This window comes from Taeniopygia guttata, chromosome 11, assembly GCF_048771995.1.
Source record: "Taeniopygia guttata chromosome 11, bTaeGut7.mat, whole genome shotgun sequence".
In the NCBI taxonomy this organism is placed as follows: Eukaryota; Metazoa; Chordata; class Aves; order Passeriformes; family Estrildidae; genus Taeniopygia; species Taeniopygia guttata.
The window spans coordinates 13,857,667-13,875,393 of NC_133036.1; the positions used below are offsets into that span (position 1 = coordinate 13,857,667).

The 17,727-nt window shown below is 42.5% G+C and overlaps 1 protein-coding gene across 10 annotated transcripts in view; it reads left to right on the forward strand.

Annotated features, from left to right (window-relative positions):
• MYLK3 (myosin light chain kinase 3) overlaps window positions 1–17,493 on the forward strand; it is a 32,959-nt gene extending 15,466 nt beyond the window's left edge. For 5 of the 10 annotated variants that reach the window (XM_041718523.2, XM_072934354.1, XM_072934357.1 and 2 more), the window contains exons 2-13: window positions 1,454–1,544; window positions 2,796–3,234; window positions 5,298–5,845; window positions 7,026–7,131; window positions 8,192–8,285; window positions 8,572–8,681; window positions 9,317–9,458; window positions 10,194–10,264; window positions 11,695–11,823; window positions 12,846–12,998; window positions 14,755–14,887; window positions 15,790–17,493. In XM_041718523.2, the coding sequence (XP_041574457.2) occupies window positions 1,454–1,544; window positions 2,796–3,234; window positions 5,298–5,845; window positions 7,026–7,131; window positions 8,192–8,285; window positions 8,572–8,681; window positions 9,317–9,458; window positions 10,194–10,264; window positions 11,695–11,823; window positions 12,846–12,998; window positions 14,755–14,887; window positions 15,790–15,861 (2,088 nt within the window). In that variant the 3' untranslated portion in view covers window positions 15,862–17,493. Of the gene's footprint in view, window positions 1–441; window positions 508–1,453; window positions 1,545–2,795; window positions 3,235–5,297; window positions 5,846–7,025; window positions 7,132–8,191; window positions 8,286–8,571; window positions 8,682–9,316; window positions 9,459–10,193; window positions 10,265–11,694; window positions 11,824–12,845; window positions 12,999–14,754; window positions 14,888–15,789 lie in introns of all 10 variants that reach the window. The other 5 variants (XM_072934356.1, XM_072934352.1, XM_072934355.1 and 2 more) reach the window with 2 other exon arrangements.
• Window positions 17,494–17,727: the final 234 nt, after the last annotated feature.

Genomic DNA, 17,727 nt, shown 5'->3' on the forward strand with positions numbered 1-17,727 from the left:
GTACGTGACCTGGCTGGGAAACGTGGAGCAAAGCACAGGTGAACCAATTACCCTGTGCTGAGCCAGGGGCTGACTTGGTCTGGTTTTTGCAGCCTGTTGTGTGCCAGCAGCACAGACATGTCCAAAGAGCTGCACAGTGGCAGGGGGAGCACAGAAAAAGAACTTGCTGCCTGCTTGTTCCTGTTTTCCAGCCTTTGCTGTTTGTAGCAGAGCTCTGCTTATCAGGGGCTGGGCTGGGAGCGGGGAGGTCGTGTTTGCATTTCTGGGTGAAGCTGCTTGTGACAGCATTCCAGGCATGCCTTGGGAATGCTTATGGAAGAAGTTTTGTGAGGTTGGAGTTAACAAAAGACTATTGAGCTTCCTAGGTTCCAAACCTCTAACTTCTTACTTAAAAACACCAGCATTAAACTGTCACTTACCCAAGGCTTTCTTTGCATGTAGGATTGTGCCAGAATAATGTTCACCCTGGTCATTCTTGCAGGTTTGCTTAGAGCTGTAATAAAAAGGGTAATGATTTTTTCCTACTTTTACTCTTTGGGTGCTTTGGTTTTTTTGGAATGGGGAGGTGGGGAGGCTCTGTTCAGTCTGTAGGGCTGGTGCATGAAATCCTTAACTGCTTTTACTAACAGGTGAAGGGCTGATGTGCAGCTGTCTTGTAATCAGTTACCTGCACAAATAGTTTGTGTTGCTTATTTGCTTGTACAAATCAGGATAGGAGGCTAGATCATCACTAGATTTTTAACTGTATGCCAGCCACGGGAAATATTATGCCTTTTCCTAATTTTGTGTAATGCTTTTTGCTACATAGAAGTCAGTTGTAATTTGATTTCACATGTATTGCTGTGTGAAGTGTTTAGTGGTCTTGCTACAAAATATCCCTCCTCTCAAAGTAATTTGGAGAAAAGCACCGCTTAAAGATAAAAATCTGCTTCTGTTTTCAATCATCCTAAAGGTGACATGTGAAATGTCAAGTACATACACAAGAGTTGATATAAAACTAGACATTATTTTTTGGTATCACCTCTTACCGGGTCAAATAATTAGACAAATATGTTTTGACAAATATGTTTAGAAACATTACTTTTTGTTCTGTCACCAGCCAAAAAGCAACAGAAATACAGCATCACTTCTTTTTCTACTGTCTCACATTTCACATGTCATACTTTTTTATCAATGTGAGTAAAGATGACAGGAGTCAAAAACCCCGACAGTGAAAATTTTGGAAAGCAGTGAGCTAATGTATGAATCTGTTATGTTGTTTTAAAAGGATGCCTGCCTGCAAAGGCAGGGAGAGACTGGAGGAAGGAAGTAAACACAGCACTGACTAATAATTCAGAAGAGGTGTAACTGTCCATTTTTCAGAGTCTGAATGTCTACATAGTTGCAGGAACCTAGTAGGAAATAGACACTTTTGGCTGTAACTGTAATTTCTGTGTTCCCCTGTCATTTTTAGGCCAAAGATAAGGGTGAGGAGAGTGGTGCAAAACCTAAGCATGTGCTTAGTAACAGAGGAACCCAGACTGAAAGCAAGAAGCCTCTGGAAGGTATGTATCACTCCAGGCATGCTGCAAGCATTGACTCTAGAATGTGCAGCAGACAAACTGGAAATTAATAGCCTGCTGTTTCCCACTACCTGAATTACTCAGATGTAACTCAGTAACTTTGCCCTCAGTACTGAAGTAGAATTGTTCTCACCACCTTCACAAGATGATTTATCCCCAGGATCAAGCACTGCAAAAAGCTAGAAGACATAGAAATTAAAAGGAACACTTTTGTTTAGCTGAACACCTGAGGTTTTTTGAGTTGGGTTTCAGTGAGCTGAATTCAGAGAGCAGAGCTTGTTTGGAGATACTGTGAAGATAGTGGCCCTATCACATAGCAAACCCAGTAAGTTCTTTTCCATTAATACCTCTGAAGCAGCCCTCCCACTTCCCCCTCTCTGAAAAAGGGACGTGTTGACACTGGAATATCTTTTTTTGATCAGCAAGCTCCACTGGTGTGTCAGGGCCAGATTCCTATTTAGGGTGCATCTGTCAGGGCATTGCCCTGTTGCATCCACTGTCAGTGCCTGTGGAGTTGCAGCAGGGTGAACATGATGTTGAGCAGGCCCTGTCATGCTGCTGTCTTCACAAATTGTCAGTGAATCCTTTGCCTTATGGGCCGTCCCCTTCTTAGCTTCATGGATTTGGAAGTGACTAAAACAAAGCAAATGGTCACAATTCTGACTCAAAAGCTACACAGAGTTGTGAGCAAACCTTGGCTGCTGGTGATCTGGGCATGCTGAAGGTTAATAACCACAGCCACTGTCGTGGGAAGGCAGTGGAGAACCTTTTAGTCCTTTTGTGGAAAGTGCAAGTGGGCTCTGTTTCGTGCCTCAGAGTCCTGCTGGATGTGTCTCTACCCCTCTAACTGGGGAGAAGGCTGTATTGGGATAAGGAGGGTCCTGCAGGACCTGCAATGCCTTAGACTACCTGTTATATTTGCCCACAAAGTGATTTCAGATTTTAGATACGATGAACTTGAGCCTTACAGGTTTTTTGTTTCCTTTAAGGAATCCAAGTCCAATCTGTGGCACTGCTGGAAGTCACCAGAGCAGGTGAATCTCTGGTTTTGAGCCATGAGCATTGGTAGTAGTTCAAGCCTGATGGTGTAAGGATTTTAAACCTTTTGGGGAATTCTTGCTATCTTTTCAGGTGTAACTCTGTAGGTTATTTTGAGAGGTGTGTTGCTTTATTCCTCCTTTGTTTTGCCATCACTTTTGCCAAGGTTGTTTATTAATGGATTATTTTATTCAGAGACAAAAAGTGTGAAAAAGCTGGTTGAAAACAAGGGAGCATGTGAGAAGGTGAACACTGCCAGTGCTGTAGCCCACAAAGCTGACCTCAAACCCCAGCTTAAAGACAGGACAGCACAGCAGCAAGGGGTAGAAGGTGCTGGCAAAACACAGAGCTCTAAGAGCTGTCCACAGCAAAAGGACATCGATGCCAAAGCTGTGAATCAACACAATGGTCTTCCCTTCATACATCAAGATCATGCAGACAACCAAAATGCTCCTGCTAAAGCACAGAAGGTGGACAGAGCCCCCGGCCTTGATGAGTGCCACAGGCAGCTTGTTCCTCAGAAAGCTGGGAAGAATGAAAACAAAGCTCCAGCAGCGGGTGCAGCATCCCGGGAAGCTGTGCCCTCCACATCCCGGGCCGTGTCTGACACCGGCTGTGAAGTGACACATACCAGGTAATGACCTTGTGGTGGCTTTCTGTGGGACCTGAAACCTTTCCAGGTGTTACAAGGGAGAAAAGGAAAGCCAGGCCATTAAAGGAGGCAGTTCCTGCATGGTGGGACCTTACAGGGGTTAAGGCAGAAGGCTCAGGGGGCCCTGTGTAAAGTTCTGTGCAGCCCAGGGCTCAGATGGACAGAGGGGTTTGAGCTATCAGCACTTCTGTGTGCTGACATAGAAAGGTGACCACACAGAGGAGCTCAGGTGGTTATAAACCACTCCCTCAAACCACTCACTCCCTCCCAGCTGATTGGTTTCTATAGCCATGGGGATGAAAGGAACTTGATCTTATTAGTGTATGTCAAAACAAGAACTTGTGTTTGTTGTCCTCAGTGTTTTCAGTGTTTTGGTCACCTAAAGATTGTTCATTTATTATTCTCTATCGGATTAATATGCTCCTCATATAGGTGTTTCCTAGTCCATTTTCCTCTGGATTATTTATCTAGGATTTATTTTAATCCCATTTATTTAAAATTAAAAAAGGCCACACAACAGAAAACAACAAAACTCCACAACCAAAAGACCCCTCCCAACTAAACCCAAACGAATGGAACTTCTGTGGCAGATTTTAACTGCCAGTACCTTCTCTGTCTGGGTGGGTGGCTGTAAAGTGGTTTATATGTGTGTGTGGGGGTGACAGACACTCATCCATACACATCCACAAATGTATGTATGACTTGGGGTGGGGAATTTCTCCATTGTTCATGTGTACAAATTTGGTGTCTGAGCCCCAGATTTTGATTTGGGGATGAGGGAGGCCAGCAGGTAAGTGGAAGGCAGAAGCTGGAGTAAACCCCAGAGGCAGTTGCAGCCCAGGGCATTGTCATGGTTTGGAGTGTGAAGTCACATGAGCGTGGTAAACACCTCTCTAAAATGGATGTGACTTTTAATGAAGTTTGTAAGCCCACACAGAGGCATCAGAGGAACATTGTGTTCCCCAGCTTGGAGAAACGCCCGAGAGTCCCACTGAGTTCAGGCTTGTCTAGATAGCAGAGGAAGTGTTTACTCAGAGCTGGCTTCAGCTGCTCTCACAGCTCACACCAGAGCAGCTTAGATCCAGCACAGCACCAGGGTGTTAAAGTGCAGAAAAATGAGACATTTCAGACTCTTGTTTTACAAAAGCAGAAACATTTTCTTCTATAACATCTTTTGTAATGAGGTTGCTCAGCCAAAAGAGGCAATTATCTTTGTGAAAATGAGGTATGTTCTCTCCCAGACATCAGAAACTGTCTTCATTTGCCATTGTATAAAATCTGCTTTACAGCTTCACAAGTTTCAGTTCAGCCTCGCTAAAATCAGACTGCTCGTGACAGTTGGAGCTGTAACAGTTGACTCAAACATTATCACTCAAATATCTTTGATGGAGTTTAGGAGCACAGAGAATTGATTCTAACCTGTATTCTTTTTAGGCAGCACAAGAGGGAAAAAATAATTAAACTTTTCCAGTAGTTAAAATGACAAGGAAAATAATACTGATGGAGTGAGAGAGTTTGTCAAAGTTTGGTTTTTAAGAGAAGGCTGTGGAAAGAATGCTATCCCATCAGAAGACCCAAACACAGATGGCTGAGTGTGCAGGTCAGCCAGCTGAAAGAGGATACAAACCATCAGATTTGTGGAGGCATATGAGCAGCCAGCCATTTAGCTAATCAGCCTGTAATTTGTGAAGGCAATCATTTTCCTCTCTCTGCCCAGATGATGATGTTCGATTAGACCAACCGTAATAATTGCAAAAAGTGGGTAAGTTTTCAAATGTGGGATTAACTCTTTGCAGGGTGAGGCATTTTGTTCAGCAGAAGGGCAGACATGTAGAGAGATGAGGACACAGAGAAAGAACCAGCATGCTTTTTGGTGCTCTCCCCTTAGTGTTCATAGGTTGTTCCCAGCAAGATTGGTGCAGTTAGGTCTTATCCATACTATAGAAGTGTTTGGGTTTGGAAAAGTACAGATTTTTCTTCCCCAAAATTACAAAATCCAGCTGGCCACCTGCATCAATATCAAATGTCTCCTGTTTGCTCTCCAGGATATCCATCAGTGTACATATGACAGACATGAAAGAAAAGACTGAGATGGCCAAGGAGGGAAATGTAAGTGACAGCAGAGGTAAAAGTTCCAAAGTGAAATCCACACCAGCGGACTTGAAAGGAGTCAAGCCTGACAAATTAAATCTTCAACAGGGTCCTAAAAACATCAGCTCCAAGCCAAATTCAGAAGTTAAAGGGGACAATAAGCAAGATGAACTTGCACCTCAAACAGGGAAGCAAAAGCCATTCCTGAGCAAACCCAAACCAGGTGAAAAAGCTGAAGAGAAATCAGAATTAAAATGCGAGCCCATAACCTCACAGAATACCTCTGCAAAGGAGCCTGTGAAAGATGCAGGGGTAAAAGTGAAAATCCATCAAGAAACAGCAAAAGCAGAAAAATCCCCAACAGATACCAAGTCTGAGAGGAGGGAATCTGAGACTGCAGGGGGAAGCAGACACGATGCTCAGCAGTGTACAGGAGTGGCACCAGAGAAGACCAAGTCTCTGTCAGCTGGCAGAGCTCTTCCCACTCAAGGAGAAATCATTGGTAAGTTGCTCACAGTTACTCCTGAAACTTGTGTGTTGAGGATTTTGTGCTATTCCTGCCTATTGTGTAGACAATAAGAGCAGGAGCAGTGCTCAGTGATAACCCATGTCTTACACTTCAAGGGCATTTTGTATTGAGTACCTTTGACTATGTGACTAACAATTCACAGATTCTTTTAATAGTAACTTTCCTTTTAAAGTGTGTTTTGGGGACAAAATAATTTAAAATAGCATGAAGTGTATTTGTGATGAGAAGTGCGAGAATTTTGAAAAAATTCATTTTCTTTACATGAAGCATTTGTCCCTTCAGATAGAGTGTGCAAACCAAGCACACTTTAGCAACTGAGCACAGAAAAGTACTGCAGGAAATGTTTCTTGTTGCTGCCTGTTGTGTTATTGGCCATGGATCTCTTGATTCCTGAGGGAACACTTGGGTGCTTTGTCTCAGGGTATGCTTTGTTTCTCTCCTGGCAGCACATGTGTGTGTACATTCCAGAATGTACAGACATGGGCAGATGACCTGACTGCCCTGGCATTCTGAGCAGGGGCTGGAGATGAGTTGAATACATGTTAAATTGCAGCCTGAGATACCTGGAGATTAATTAAAAAATTGCTTTTACTGGGGGACATAAAAAATGGGTTTAATGAAGCTTTACCCTAGAAAGCCTTGGATATTAAGTGATCACAGTTAACTAATTTAGCTTACCACAAACAGACTAAACTTAGTAGTTGTAATGCTGATAATGTTAGATTTAATTTGGGAATTGTCTGCAAAATTCTTGCTGCTAAGAGGAGCCTCATGATTTTATCAATCACTGCCCTCATTCCTCAGTGCCGTGTATTTTTGCTGGTTTTTCTGGTTGTCACATAACAATTAAAAGATAAGTGTAATTTTTTTCAAACTTTTGGGTAGTAATTTCTGGTGGCCCTTTCTGTTAATGCATAAGCTAAGATGTTGTTCTCCTAAAGGTGTCCAGTGGGTTAACTCCATTAAAGAACCAGAGTGGAGGTTCAGGAGGTGGGATGCTGATCTCAGTTCTGGGATTGTGTTCCTTGTCCGTAAAAGGCATTTAGCAGTGAAAGCCCCTCACACCCTGTGGGATGAAATCCGTGGTGTGAGGAGGTGGAAGAGGGCAGTGATGAGTGCAGACATGTCAGTGAGCAGCCTGTCTCCCCTGCAGATGACAGCCCCTCTCCTCCAGCTCCTTTCGAGCACCGCATCGTGAGCGTCAAGCAGGCGGAGGTGACCACGAGCTACTCCGTGTGTCGTCACGAGGTGCTGGGGGGGTAAGTGTGGCTGTCCCCACTGTGCTGTGCTGCTGGGGAAAGGCAGCGAGCTGCAGGCTCTGCAGCTGGCCCCAAGGTGTGTGTGTGAGGGACAGACTGCAGCCAGAGGGGCTGGGTTCGTCCTGGAGCCCTTTGGGTGATCACAGCTGCTCCTGCATCAAGGATGTCCCTTAGATGGCTGGTTTCTGCCCCAGCCCCATTTTCAGATGCCTCACTGCCATCCTGATGACTGTTTTTTTCATTTGTTTTAATAATCATGGCCTCAGTGTTGTGAGAAGAACCTGCAACCTTAAGGCAGGCAGATTCAGAGCATCTGAAAATCTGAAAAGTCAACAAAGTCAACAAAGCCTATTAGGTCAGGCAGCTTCCAAAATCTTTTTTTTTTTCTGTGCTGAGCTGCAATTACAGAAAACTAAGGAAGAGTTATAATTATTTTGACCTTATGTTTAGTTTTCACTCATAGGAAGTCTGCAGCTGCTTCAGCTTTTGTATTCTTGTATCCTTATGTGACAAGAAGGCTTGATTTCCACATTGATCCACATACAAATATGGCTTAATAAGTATAAGCAATGTGATGCAACAGCAGGAAAGATGGTGCTTAGGAATCATCCCAAGGGGCATTAACATATCTGTGTGACATGGAGGAGAATTTACAGCACGCCAGAAATGCAGGCTGTGGAGTGGCTACAGTTACTGGTCTTATGGTCATTTAAAAAGTTCTGGGATCAGGACAGAAATACCCTTGCTAGTAGACCCACTGACATATCCCTGAAGAACAGCAAGGGGGTCCAGTTACAGAAGGGAGCCAGAGCATGGCCAGGCCATCATGCCTCAGCAGGACCAACGGGGCTTAATATTTTAATGTAAGCACTGAACAACTGGCTGGAAAGATAAAACTAATCCTTCATAAGCTGAGAGAAAGAGGAGCTCTGTGCTGCTGGCCACCCGACTCCGTTCACTTTGTACTGGGCTATTTTTGCTCATGATAAGAATAGTTCCAGGAGAGGTTTCAGTGCTGAGCTGCTTTCCCATCTTTCCCATCTTTTCCTTGGATCCACAGGGGGCGTTTTGGGCAAGTCCACAAGTGCACGGAAATATCGACGGGGCTCAACCTGGCAGCCAAAATCATAAAAGTGAAAGGAGCCAAAGAGAAGGTAACCATGCTGCTGGGAGCTCTGACCCTGCCCTCCCTGCCAGGCCTGCACCCCTGCCCCGAGCTGCCCCATGAGGAGCAGCTCATCCTTGGGTACCATCAAATACTGCAAAATCTTGGACTTGCTGTGACTCTTCATCATCTCCTGTATTCATGATTAAACCCACAATCCCCTTGAGATTTGTGCCGTAGCTGTTGTTGGGCTTCATAAATAGTTCTGTTTTGGTATGTTGAAATTCAAGGAGTCTATTTTGCTCATTTTTTGTTACTTTGTTATTTTTTTTCAGGAGGAAGTAAAAAATGAAATTAACATCATGAACCAGTTAAATCACGTGAATCTGATCCAGCTTTATGATGCTTTTGAAGCCAAAAATAATATCACTTTGATAATGGAATAGTAAGTTTAAATGATCTCAGGAACTGTCAGGTGTTGGGGTTTTCTCAGGTCACTAAAGCAAATAGGGAATGATAATTCTGAGCTGTGAAGAAGTGAGTGGTTTCCCAGCCTAAGAGAGAGTTGATCTCACTTTCAGAAGGAAAAAACAATGTTTTAAAGGTAATTTCTTCAGGGTAAAAGCTTGTCAGAGCTTTACCGCTGAGTAATTTTTTCTTCTGTGCATAATTAAGTTCAGTTGTCAGCTCATGTGAAACAACTTTCAGTTTGGGAAGTTCCATTTGGTAAATTTTGTAGGTTGAAGCCTTATTTTCCCATGACTAGTAAGATGAGAGAATAGCAGACACTTCAGTACTCCCTGTAGGTTCTCCAGGTCCCATAGGATCACTAGGTCATGTGAGTTTGGGTTTGACATGTATCCTACCAAATACTATTGCCAACTTTCCCATTTTTGAATTTAGATTGAAACTTAATTTCAAGAGCAGTAAGTCTCTTGAAGTCACTGAGGCTGCTGATACACTTTGTATTGGATGTTTTGTTAGGACCCTCAATTACAGAGCCTAATTCCTAACCTGGAAATAAATCAGGTTAATGCAAGGTTTTAGGGTTTTTAATGCTTTTCTGTGTGAAAATTTCAGTCTTGATGGTGGGGAATTATTTGACCGGATCACAGATGAAAATTACCATCTGACAGAGCTGGATGCCATCCTGTTCACCAAACAGATTTGTGAAGGAGTCCACTACTTGCACCAGCATTACATTCTCCACTTAGATCTGAAGGTCAGTTGTTTGTGCTCTCTGTGCTTTAGTGGTGCTGCTTTAGGCACCACAGAGTCTCTGATTACTGAGGAGTAATTTCCCATTTCATGGACTCACTTTGTAAAGGAATAGAATTAATAGCTGCAATGAATGGAGCTTTAGAGATTGATTACTTTTTTCCAATGTCTGTTCAGTAGCTTGCTTGGAATCATCAGGATCCCTGGGCTTTTGCCTGTCTTAAATAAGAAGTTCTTCATTCTCTGTAGCATTAAACAATCCCCTTTTATCATGGATGAAAAAAACCCCACCCAAAACCTCCTTGGCTAGAAATGCCCACAGTCTTCCCTCTATTTCCCCTACCCTTTTTTAACAGTGTACAAATACCTGTTCAGTCATCTTCTATAGTTTGTACTTTTTACTGCCTGGAACCAACCTGCAGCAAAATTGCAATGTTTTCCTAATGGTCCCTTAATAATGGATATTTTTAAACAGAAATACAGACTGTTTTTTTCCTGCCTGTTTATATAGCACCTTACATTTAATGACATTAAACCAGGCTGGCTCATAGGCAGTTCTGCAGCTGGATCCAATCAACCCCTACATCCCCACCTTGAAAAACATTCTCATTGGGAAAGTAATAATTTTGGGTGCATTTGATCTGTTTTTTGTGGCATTTTATGGAGGGAATTTTATACTGTCTTTTGTAGATATCGCTCTCAAACATTTAACTCAAAATACCCTCTTCTCTTTTTGTAGCCTGAAAACATACTATGTGTAAATCACACAGGAAACCAGATTAAAATTATTGACTTTGGATTAGCAAGGAGGTAAGAAAGTTCAGTTGTGAATTATTTTACAAAACAAAACCAAATCAAAATCACCAAATCAAATCTCTGATATGTTTCTGGTAGTTCTTTGGTGGGGGATTGTGTTTTGATGGCTCTGTAATAATTCTGTGTGAATAAGTTAAGCATTATGCTTTTGCAGGCATGAGCTTTCTGCTGTGTGCATTAATTATCTAATTACTTTTTCAAATAACATTTCTCTTGGATAAAGCTTTACTACTGCTCTAATTATCTCAAAATTATTCCCCATATAGAGCTTTTACTCTAGGGACTCTGTGAAGGCTCCCAGAGACTTCTTGACTGCAGGGTTTCATGGTGCACGTTCTAATTGTAGAAATGATCTGCTAAACTCTCTAAGTAGCTACATTGATTGAAGGAAAAAAAAAAGGAAAAAAAGCATATTTGAGCCATCCCATGTGAAATAGGAAACCCTCAGAAAAATAGAGACTTTTCTCCAGTCTTTTAGTTTGCTTGCATGAGTTTAAAGAAAAGCAGTGAGAGCATAGGTCAATTGCCTTAGAATAAAAAGGAGATATTTCTATTATTAGGACAATAAGAACAATAATATTTCTCTAATTATTTTCTAAACCCTTTAAGATTTTCCTTCAGCTAGAAGCTGGTACATTCATGCTTATATATATTTATGTGCTTGTATGTAAGTGTCTGTTCAAGGACTTTGTCTCCATAAAATACTTGTGAAAGAAAAAAAAAGTACATTGAATTTGGGTTTTTTTTTGGCTGGTTGTTAATTTGGGAGGGTAAAGATACAAGCTTCTACTGAAGCAGTTTTGGGAACAAGATCATCCAGGAGAAAGAGATTTCCAAGCAATGCTGTAGTGGTTTGTTCTGTCTGAACACAGATGTGAGTCCAGCTGCTGTCAGTGGCAATTGTTACTGGTTCAGTTTTGTAACCTTTCCCTGTTTTGCAGTAGCAAAAATAATAATAATTTCCCCCTATATGGGGTCACTGTTACTTGGTCCCAAGCCCAAATAATCCTCTTCAGTCCCACTTCACTTACATTGTGTTCATATCTGTGATGCAGATGCTCACCCTGAGCTGTAGCTGGGGACATCCCACTGATCAAATTCTCTCCAAATCTTGTATAGTCAAAACTGCCTCATTTGTTTAATGGATTTTGGACAACATCTGCTGGAAACATCCTCTGCTACCTGGCAGAGGGTACAGCTGCTCCCACTCTTTGGGGGAGCCCTTTGCAGGGTTTAATGTCCTTGTTCTTCCTGCTGGCTTTGCTCTGGCAGAGGGACAATGATGGAATATTCCCCTGAGCTCACCCCAGTGCTGCCCTGGCTGCTGGGCTCTCGGCTCTGCTCCTCCCAAAAGCTGTGCCTTGCTCTTCCCTTGGTGGGATCAGCTCCCCAGCTCCTGACTCGTGGCTCTTTTCCTGGTACAGGTACAAACCCTGTGAGAAGCTGAAGGTGAATTTTGGGACTCCGGAGTTTCTGGCTCCCGAAGTGGTGAACTACGACTTTGTTTCCTTCCCCACGGACATGTGGAGTGTGGGTGTCATCACATACATGCTGTGAGTGCTCCAGGGGCCCTGCAGGGCAGGGTGCAGCAGCCTCTGAGCCCATCTGGCTGTGACCACTCCTCATGAATTCTGTTAAAGCCCCCGCTTTCCATGCACAGGCACCTCTCTGTGTCCAAAATGTCTAAACAACAAATGAACCCTTTGATAAATATGTAAATGTTTTTCTCCCTTATCATCGTAGCAAAGTAAAATAAATGGGTCAGGTCTTTTTTTTTTTTACTCTGAAAAGTTGCCCAAATATGTGAGAATTTAAATTTTGATTGGGTTTTTGAGGACTTGAATTAACTTTTAAATTTGTAATCAGATAATTTTATAATCTTAGACTTGGTGTGCATCTGCTCAGGAGAATTAATATTGTCTGTTGGGCCATGGGTCTAAGAAATGACCCATCATGAATAGGCCTAAAACTTTTCTCTGATATCTGGGTGGCAACCATGGACAGCTTGTCTGTCCAAAGTCTCTACCTTCTGATGAGCTTGTTTTGCATTCCAGAATCTTTCACAGACGTTTTCTGTGAACTGGATAAATTTCTGGTTTAAATTTGTATGTTAGCCAAAACCCAACTCTATGAAGTAATAAATGATGGAAGCAATAAAGATGGGCTTAGAGACTAACTGTAAAAAATAATTTTTTTCTCAGAATTCTGTTTAATTAAAGCCACATAAGGATATGGGGCCCAATTTGGGAAAGCTCTTGAGTCCCTCTAGCTTTCCTGTCTGGGAAAGCACTGGAGAATGCACCTAATTCCTCACTGAATCCATTCCCTGGGGATCTGTTAATGGTGCTCCCTGACCTGAGTGAACTGCTAGGGGGTAACACTAAATTACAACATTTAATTGCCCCTAACTGTTGCCTTATCATGCAGAGACTGAGAAGTGGAATCCTCCATAGCTGAGAGCTTTTCCCTCCATAAGATAGCAACAGTTACAAAGCAGAGGATTCATACAAGGAAAAACACACCCTGCACCCTGATAACTGCTCTTCTCCCCCCACCCCATCTTTCTTTTTTTAAGGCTTAGTGGCCTGTCCCCATTCCTGGGAGAGACTGATGCAGAGACAATGAATTATGTAGTCAATTGCAGCTGGGATTTTGATGCAGAAGCATTTGAACAGCTCTCAGAGGACGCCAAAGACTTTATTTCCAGACTGCTTGTGAAGGAGAAAAGGTACCTGGGTCTGATTGTGAGAACAGTGGCACCAATGATATTAAATTCTTACCAGCCAATTGTTTGGATTGCAGCCAACAATGAGAACTTACTATGTGACATTTTTGTGTGCTGGCTCTGGGCTTGCTGGGCAGTTCCTCAGCGATTCAGAAGCCCCTGTTTTAAAGGAAAGTGTCTGTGTACCCTGACTGAGGAAAGTTGCTTTTCACAGTAGCATCAATGCAGGCAGAACACAGGAAATCTGGAAGGATTTGCAGTATAGAAATCTGTTTCTAAAGATTTTGCTTCTCTGAGCAAAAACTATTTCTATTGTTAGTTTGGACTGTCACAGGCCTTGACAGAAATTGCAAAAATGCCTCTTGAATGCCATGGAGGATAAATGGAAGCTGCAGCTGTGAAAATATGCATTGTTGTCTACAGGCTTTTGGGAGACATTAGGGAGCATTTGGGACTCAGCTCAGCTTGTGGCTTCTCATTCTTGGCTCTGCTGGGATAAAAAGTGATTGCACATGTGAAACAATGCAGAGAATGAGGATCAAACTGATGTCAGACCACGGCTGGGGAGTTGGCTGGGTACAGAAATTTTTCTCTTGCTGAGTAGTGATACAAAACTAATCAAATCAGGAAATGATGCATACAGTGAAACAGATTGTGTGTTTGAGGGGAATTCAAAGGAGTGCTTAGAATATTAACAACTTCCAGATCATTACCTAAATCAGACAAATCAGTTCTAGTACTAATTCAATTTTGAACAATAGGTTACTATGAAAATCAAAGAATTAGCTGAAATTTAGCATATTGCCAGCAGGAGAGATCTAAGGATTTTTACTCAGACTGTAATGATGATTTGGTGTGAGACTGTAAACTTTGGAGTCTTCAATTTTTCTGTGCAATGGGATTAGGGTATCCAGAGGGACCCTCTGCAAAATCTGGCTAGAAGCTGTGAATGAAATGAGTATGTGAGAGAAGAGTGTTGTCAGTGAGTTGCAGAGAGCAGTGATTAGCTGGCCCAGTTGTTCACAAGGTGTGTGGCAACCTCTGCTCTCCTGCAGCCCAGGCACCTTTGCCCTGCTGGGACAGTGGGTCTGGCCTTGGGCAGGATCTGCAGCCCCCTCTCCTGACTGCTGAAATTGGGGTGAGCAGGCAGGAGCTTCCTTTTCATCAACTCAGTGACAGCTCAGACAGAGCTCAGGAGTTAGACATAGGCTTTTGATTTGAAAAAAAAGCAAATTAAACTTTTTTCCCCAACATCTCTACCTCAAGATTTCCTCTCTTATCATATATTTCCCAAACCTTTTAGGATAGGCTGTGGTATTTGGGCCCATTGTTCGATGTTAGGATATTAAGTATGCTTAGCTTGATCCAAGTTTAGGGTGAATAGACAATTGTGCTTTTTAAATATGAGGTACAGAATATGCTTTTTAAATATGAGGCACAGCTTGTGCTGTCAAGAGAGACAGATAACGCCACAAATGTTACTTTTCTGTTAGCAAAGTTCTGAATTTGCATAATAAAGCGATGCATTACCCATGAACTGAAGCACAGCTCAGGCGCGGCACTGCAGAGCCAGCAGCAGTCCTTCATCCCACTCACTCCTCCTGCTGGAGAGCGCAGGATGCTGTTAGCATCCCCTGCACGGGCATTTGCAGTGGTGTTCATTCACTTGAGGCAGTTTCTCCATCCCTAACAAAGAGGAGCACAGGGCCCCAGGAGGGGAGCAGAGGGGCTGGCTTTTCACGGAGATCCCTCCCTGCAGCTGCCGGATGAGCGCCACGCAGTGCCTGAAGCACGAGTGGCTCAACAACCTCCCTGCCAAGGCCCAGAAGTGCCAGCGCCGCCTGAAGTCCCAGCTGCTGCTGCAGAGCTACATGACCCACAGGACATGGAAGGTAAATAAAGCTGCTTCCACAGGGATCAGCACAGGCACAGCCATTCCCTCCTCTTGCGCTCACTGGTGCCCACAGGCTGCTTGGTTGTAAGAACCAGCTGTGAAGTCTGTTTGTACCTGTAAAGGAAGTGTTTTGTCCTGCTTCTATCTCTTGCAAGTTTGGTTTCAATTTTCACGCTGATTGGTGTTTAGAAGTTTTTTGCATCTTTTTTTCTACACGTTCAAAAACTTCAGATGCAACTTTATATTAAAAGTTCATTATCTTTATACTTTTTCCATTGCTAACAGTTGCATTGATTTGTTGTCACTAAGGAGTAGGGATATAATTTAAGGCAGTTTGTGCCTCCAACTGCAAAATGGGAGTGTGGGAGAGAGGAAAAAAAAACTAGGCTTAAAGCCATTGAGAGAACTCTTCAGGATCTTACTGATAACCCCAGGCTCCTTCTGAACTAAGTTTTTATGAAGTGATAGGTAATAATTTGTGTTTGAGTCTCTATTTGATTGTAGATAATTGATCCTAAAAGGTGAACATGGCAATCTCGTTAGAAAGAAGCCTGTGGAATTGTGAGGCAAATTCTGTGAGGACCATTTCCTACCCTTCTGTCACTGGGGAGTTGCATTTCCTTGCCAAGGAGTTAAACCAGAGGCTTACACTTTTTTCAGTCCTGCAGTGCTTGAGGCAAACTTCTGCATTTAAAAGATGACAAAATCTAAAGACCTATCACTGTTCAATTCATAGTAACACTGAAGAACCTCACAGTGCTGTGCAGGAACCACTGCCCACACAAGCTGGGGGTCACTAGAGGGAAATGGGTTTACCAGGAAGAGAAATCCCTGTCGGCTGCAGAAAAATTCCTTTGCCTTGATTGCACTCATGCTTGGACTGTTCTGTTCTATTCACAGAAACACTTCTATGTGGTGGCTGCTGCTAACAGGCTGAAGAGATTTCAGAGTATGTCTGTCAAGCTTTCATGAGCTCGTGTGAAACCACCACCACTCCTGGAGATGGACTTGAGACCATGGAAGGAGGACTTGGTGTCTCCAAACATTTCTATCCCTGTTTTATAACGTAATGTTTTGGGACTGTCTTCCTCAATTATTTTGTGTGTTAGTGCTGTGGTTCCAGAAGAGCCTTAAAGAAGAAACACAAGATTTCTAAAAGCAGAAGCTACTTGGTTTGTTTTTACAAGTTTTTAGTTGTTCTAGACAGTGGTGGAAAAACGTGGCTGTCACTGGGGCTGACTTCTTGCTGAAGGCTTTGATTCTGCAGAGTATTGATGGTGTGTTTATAGCAGAAAACCCCTGTCAGTTTTTTGCTCTCTCACACCAAGCAGGGGATCTCTAAAGGCTTTCTTCCAGACTGATGTTTCTGAGCTACCAGTTTTAGGGAACTGCCACACAGTGGCACAACTTGTCCCTCAGGTGTTTGTTACTTAAAACAAAAGATACAGACATTGTTTTCTTCTGTATTTGTTTCCAAAAGGTAATTTCCCCACAACATGAAGATGCTTCAGTGCAACTCCAGCTTGGGTGGTTTTGGTTTGTTTGTTTGGTTTTTTTTTATTATTCTACTCTCTCCTTTAAAAAATAGTCACTGCATAGTTAGGAACTATGAGGAACCTTGGTTTGAAGTAACTTAAGTCAATCCATTGCTGCTGTTTCTTAGGGCAAGTTGAATTGAGCTGAACTGATTGAACTTCTGGAAGGAGAGGTGTGAAACTGCCGTGCATACAAATCACCTAATGACTGTTGGGTCTGTGTAAAAAGATCTCATGTTGTAGAGAAAAGAGGAGAGTTCCAGGGATTTTATGTTTTTAAAACTTGTGCTTTTCATTGTCCATGACTGCAGCACTTAAGTTGCTAAGTTATAGTTTGAGGATTTGTTTCTCCTCTGGAAATTTTAATGCAGTATGAGAAGCTGGTATGGTGTGACATGCAAAACAGGTTTCATTTCTAATAGGTTCAGTGACAGGGAGACAGTGTGTTGCCAGACTCTGCCTTTAGTACAGTTAGGAGGTTGAAGCCCTTTGAAACCCCTTTTTTCCCCCCTCACTTAGCTCTTGAACATTAAACCTTTTCTTCACGATATTAACTTATTTTGGATTTTAAACTCTTTTATTATGCATAAAGTGGGAGTCACAGTCTCTCAGATAAAAGTACAACACTATTTATTAAACCAGTGATTTCCTCTTCTGGATTCTGCAAAACTCAGTGTGAACTGGATGGGCTTTTGGGAAAAATAGAGATTAGTATTACTAAAAGTAGCTTTCCAGCAAAGGCACCTGTAAAGTTCCTTTGAACTTTATGGACTTTCACACCCCTTGAATTTGCAGAAGTGTTGGTTGCTAATGATGAGGTTTGTAAGACTGCCTTACTCTGGTCTAGCTATCTTTTCCACTCAAGTGCTTCTCACTTTGCATAGTCCTGTCTTCTGCAGCATTTCCAGAATTGGGACAGAGAAGAATCTTGATAATTTATGACCTTCTATGAAGGCCCACTGTTGTTCATGTTTTCCTTCCACAGTGTTTCTGCATGCTGAATGTCGTTGTATTCATTGGTCTGTATATTTCTGAATTAATACTAATAAATTTCATGAAAGTGGAACAAGAGTATTCATCAGCATTGGTTTAAGCCCTGCTGCCAAGCAAACCTGAAGGTATTTCTGGGTGGGTCCAGGGATACAGGCCAGAAAGAAAACATGCAAGAGAAATGGAACAAAGACTTCTTCTCTAAGCTTATGACTGTGAGACATAAAAAATCTGTTACCCAGTCAACATCCTTTTCCTCTGGATATCTTCATTCTTAAGGCACAGGCATCTCCTCCATGTTTCTTATTTTGTA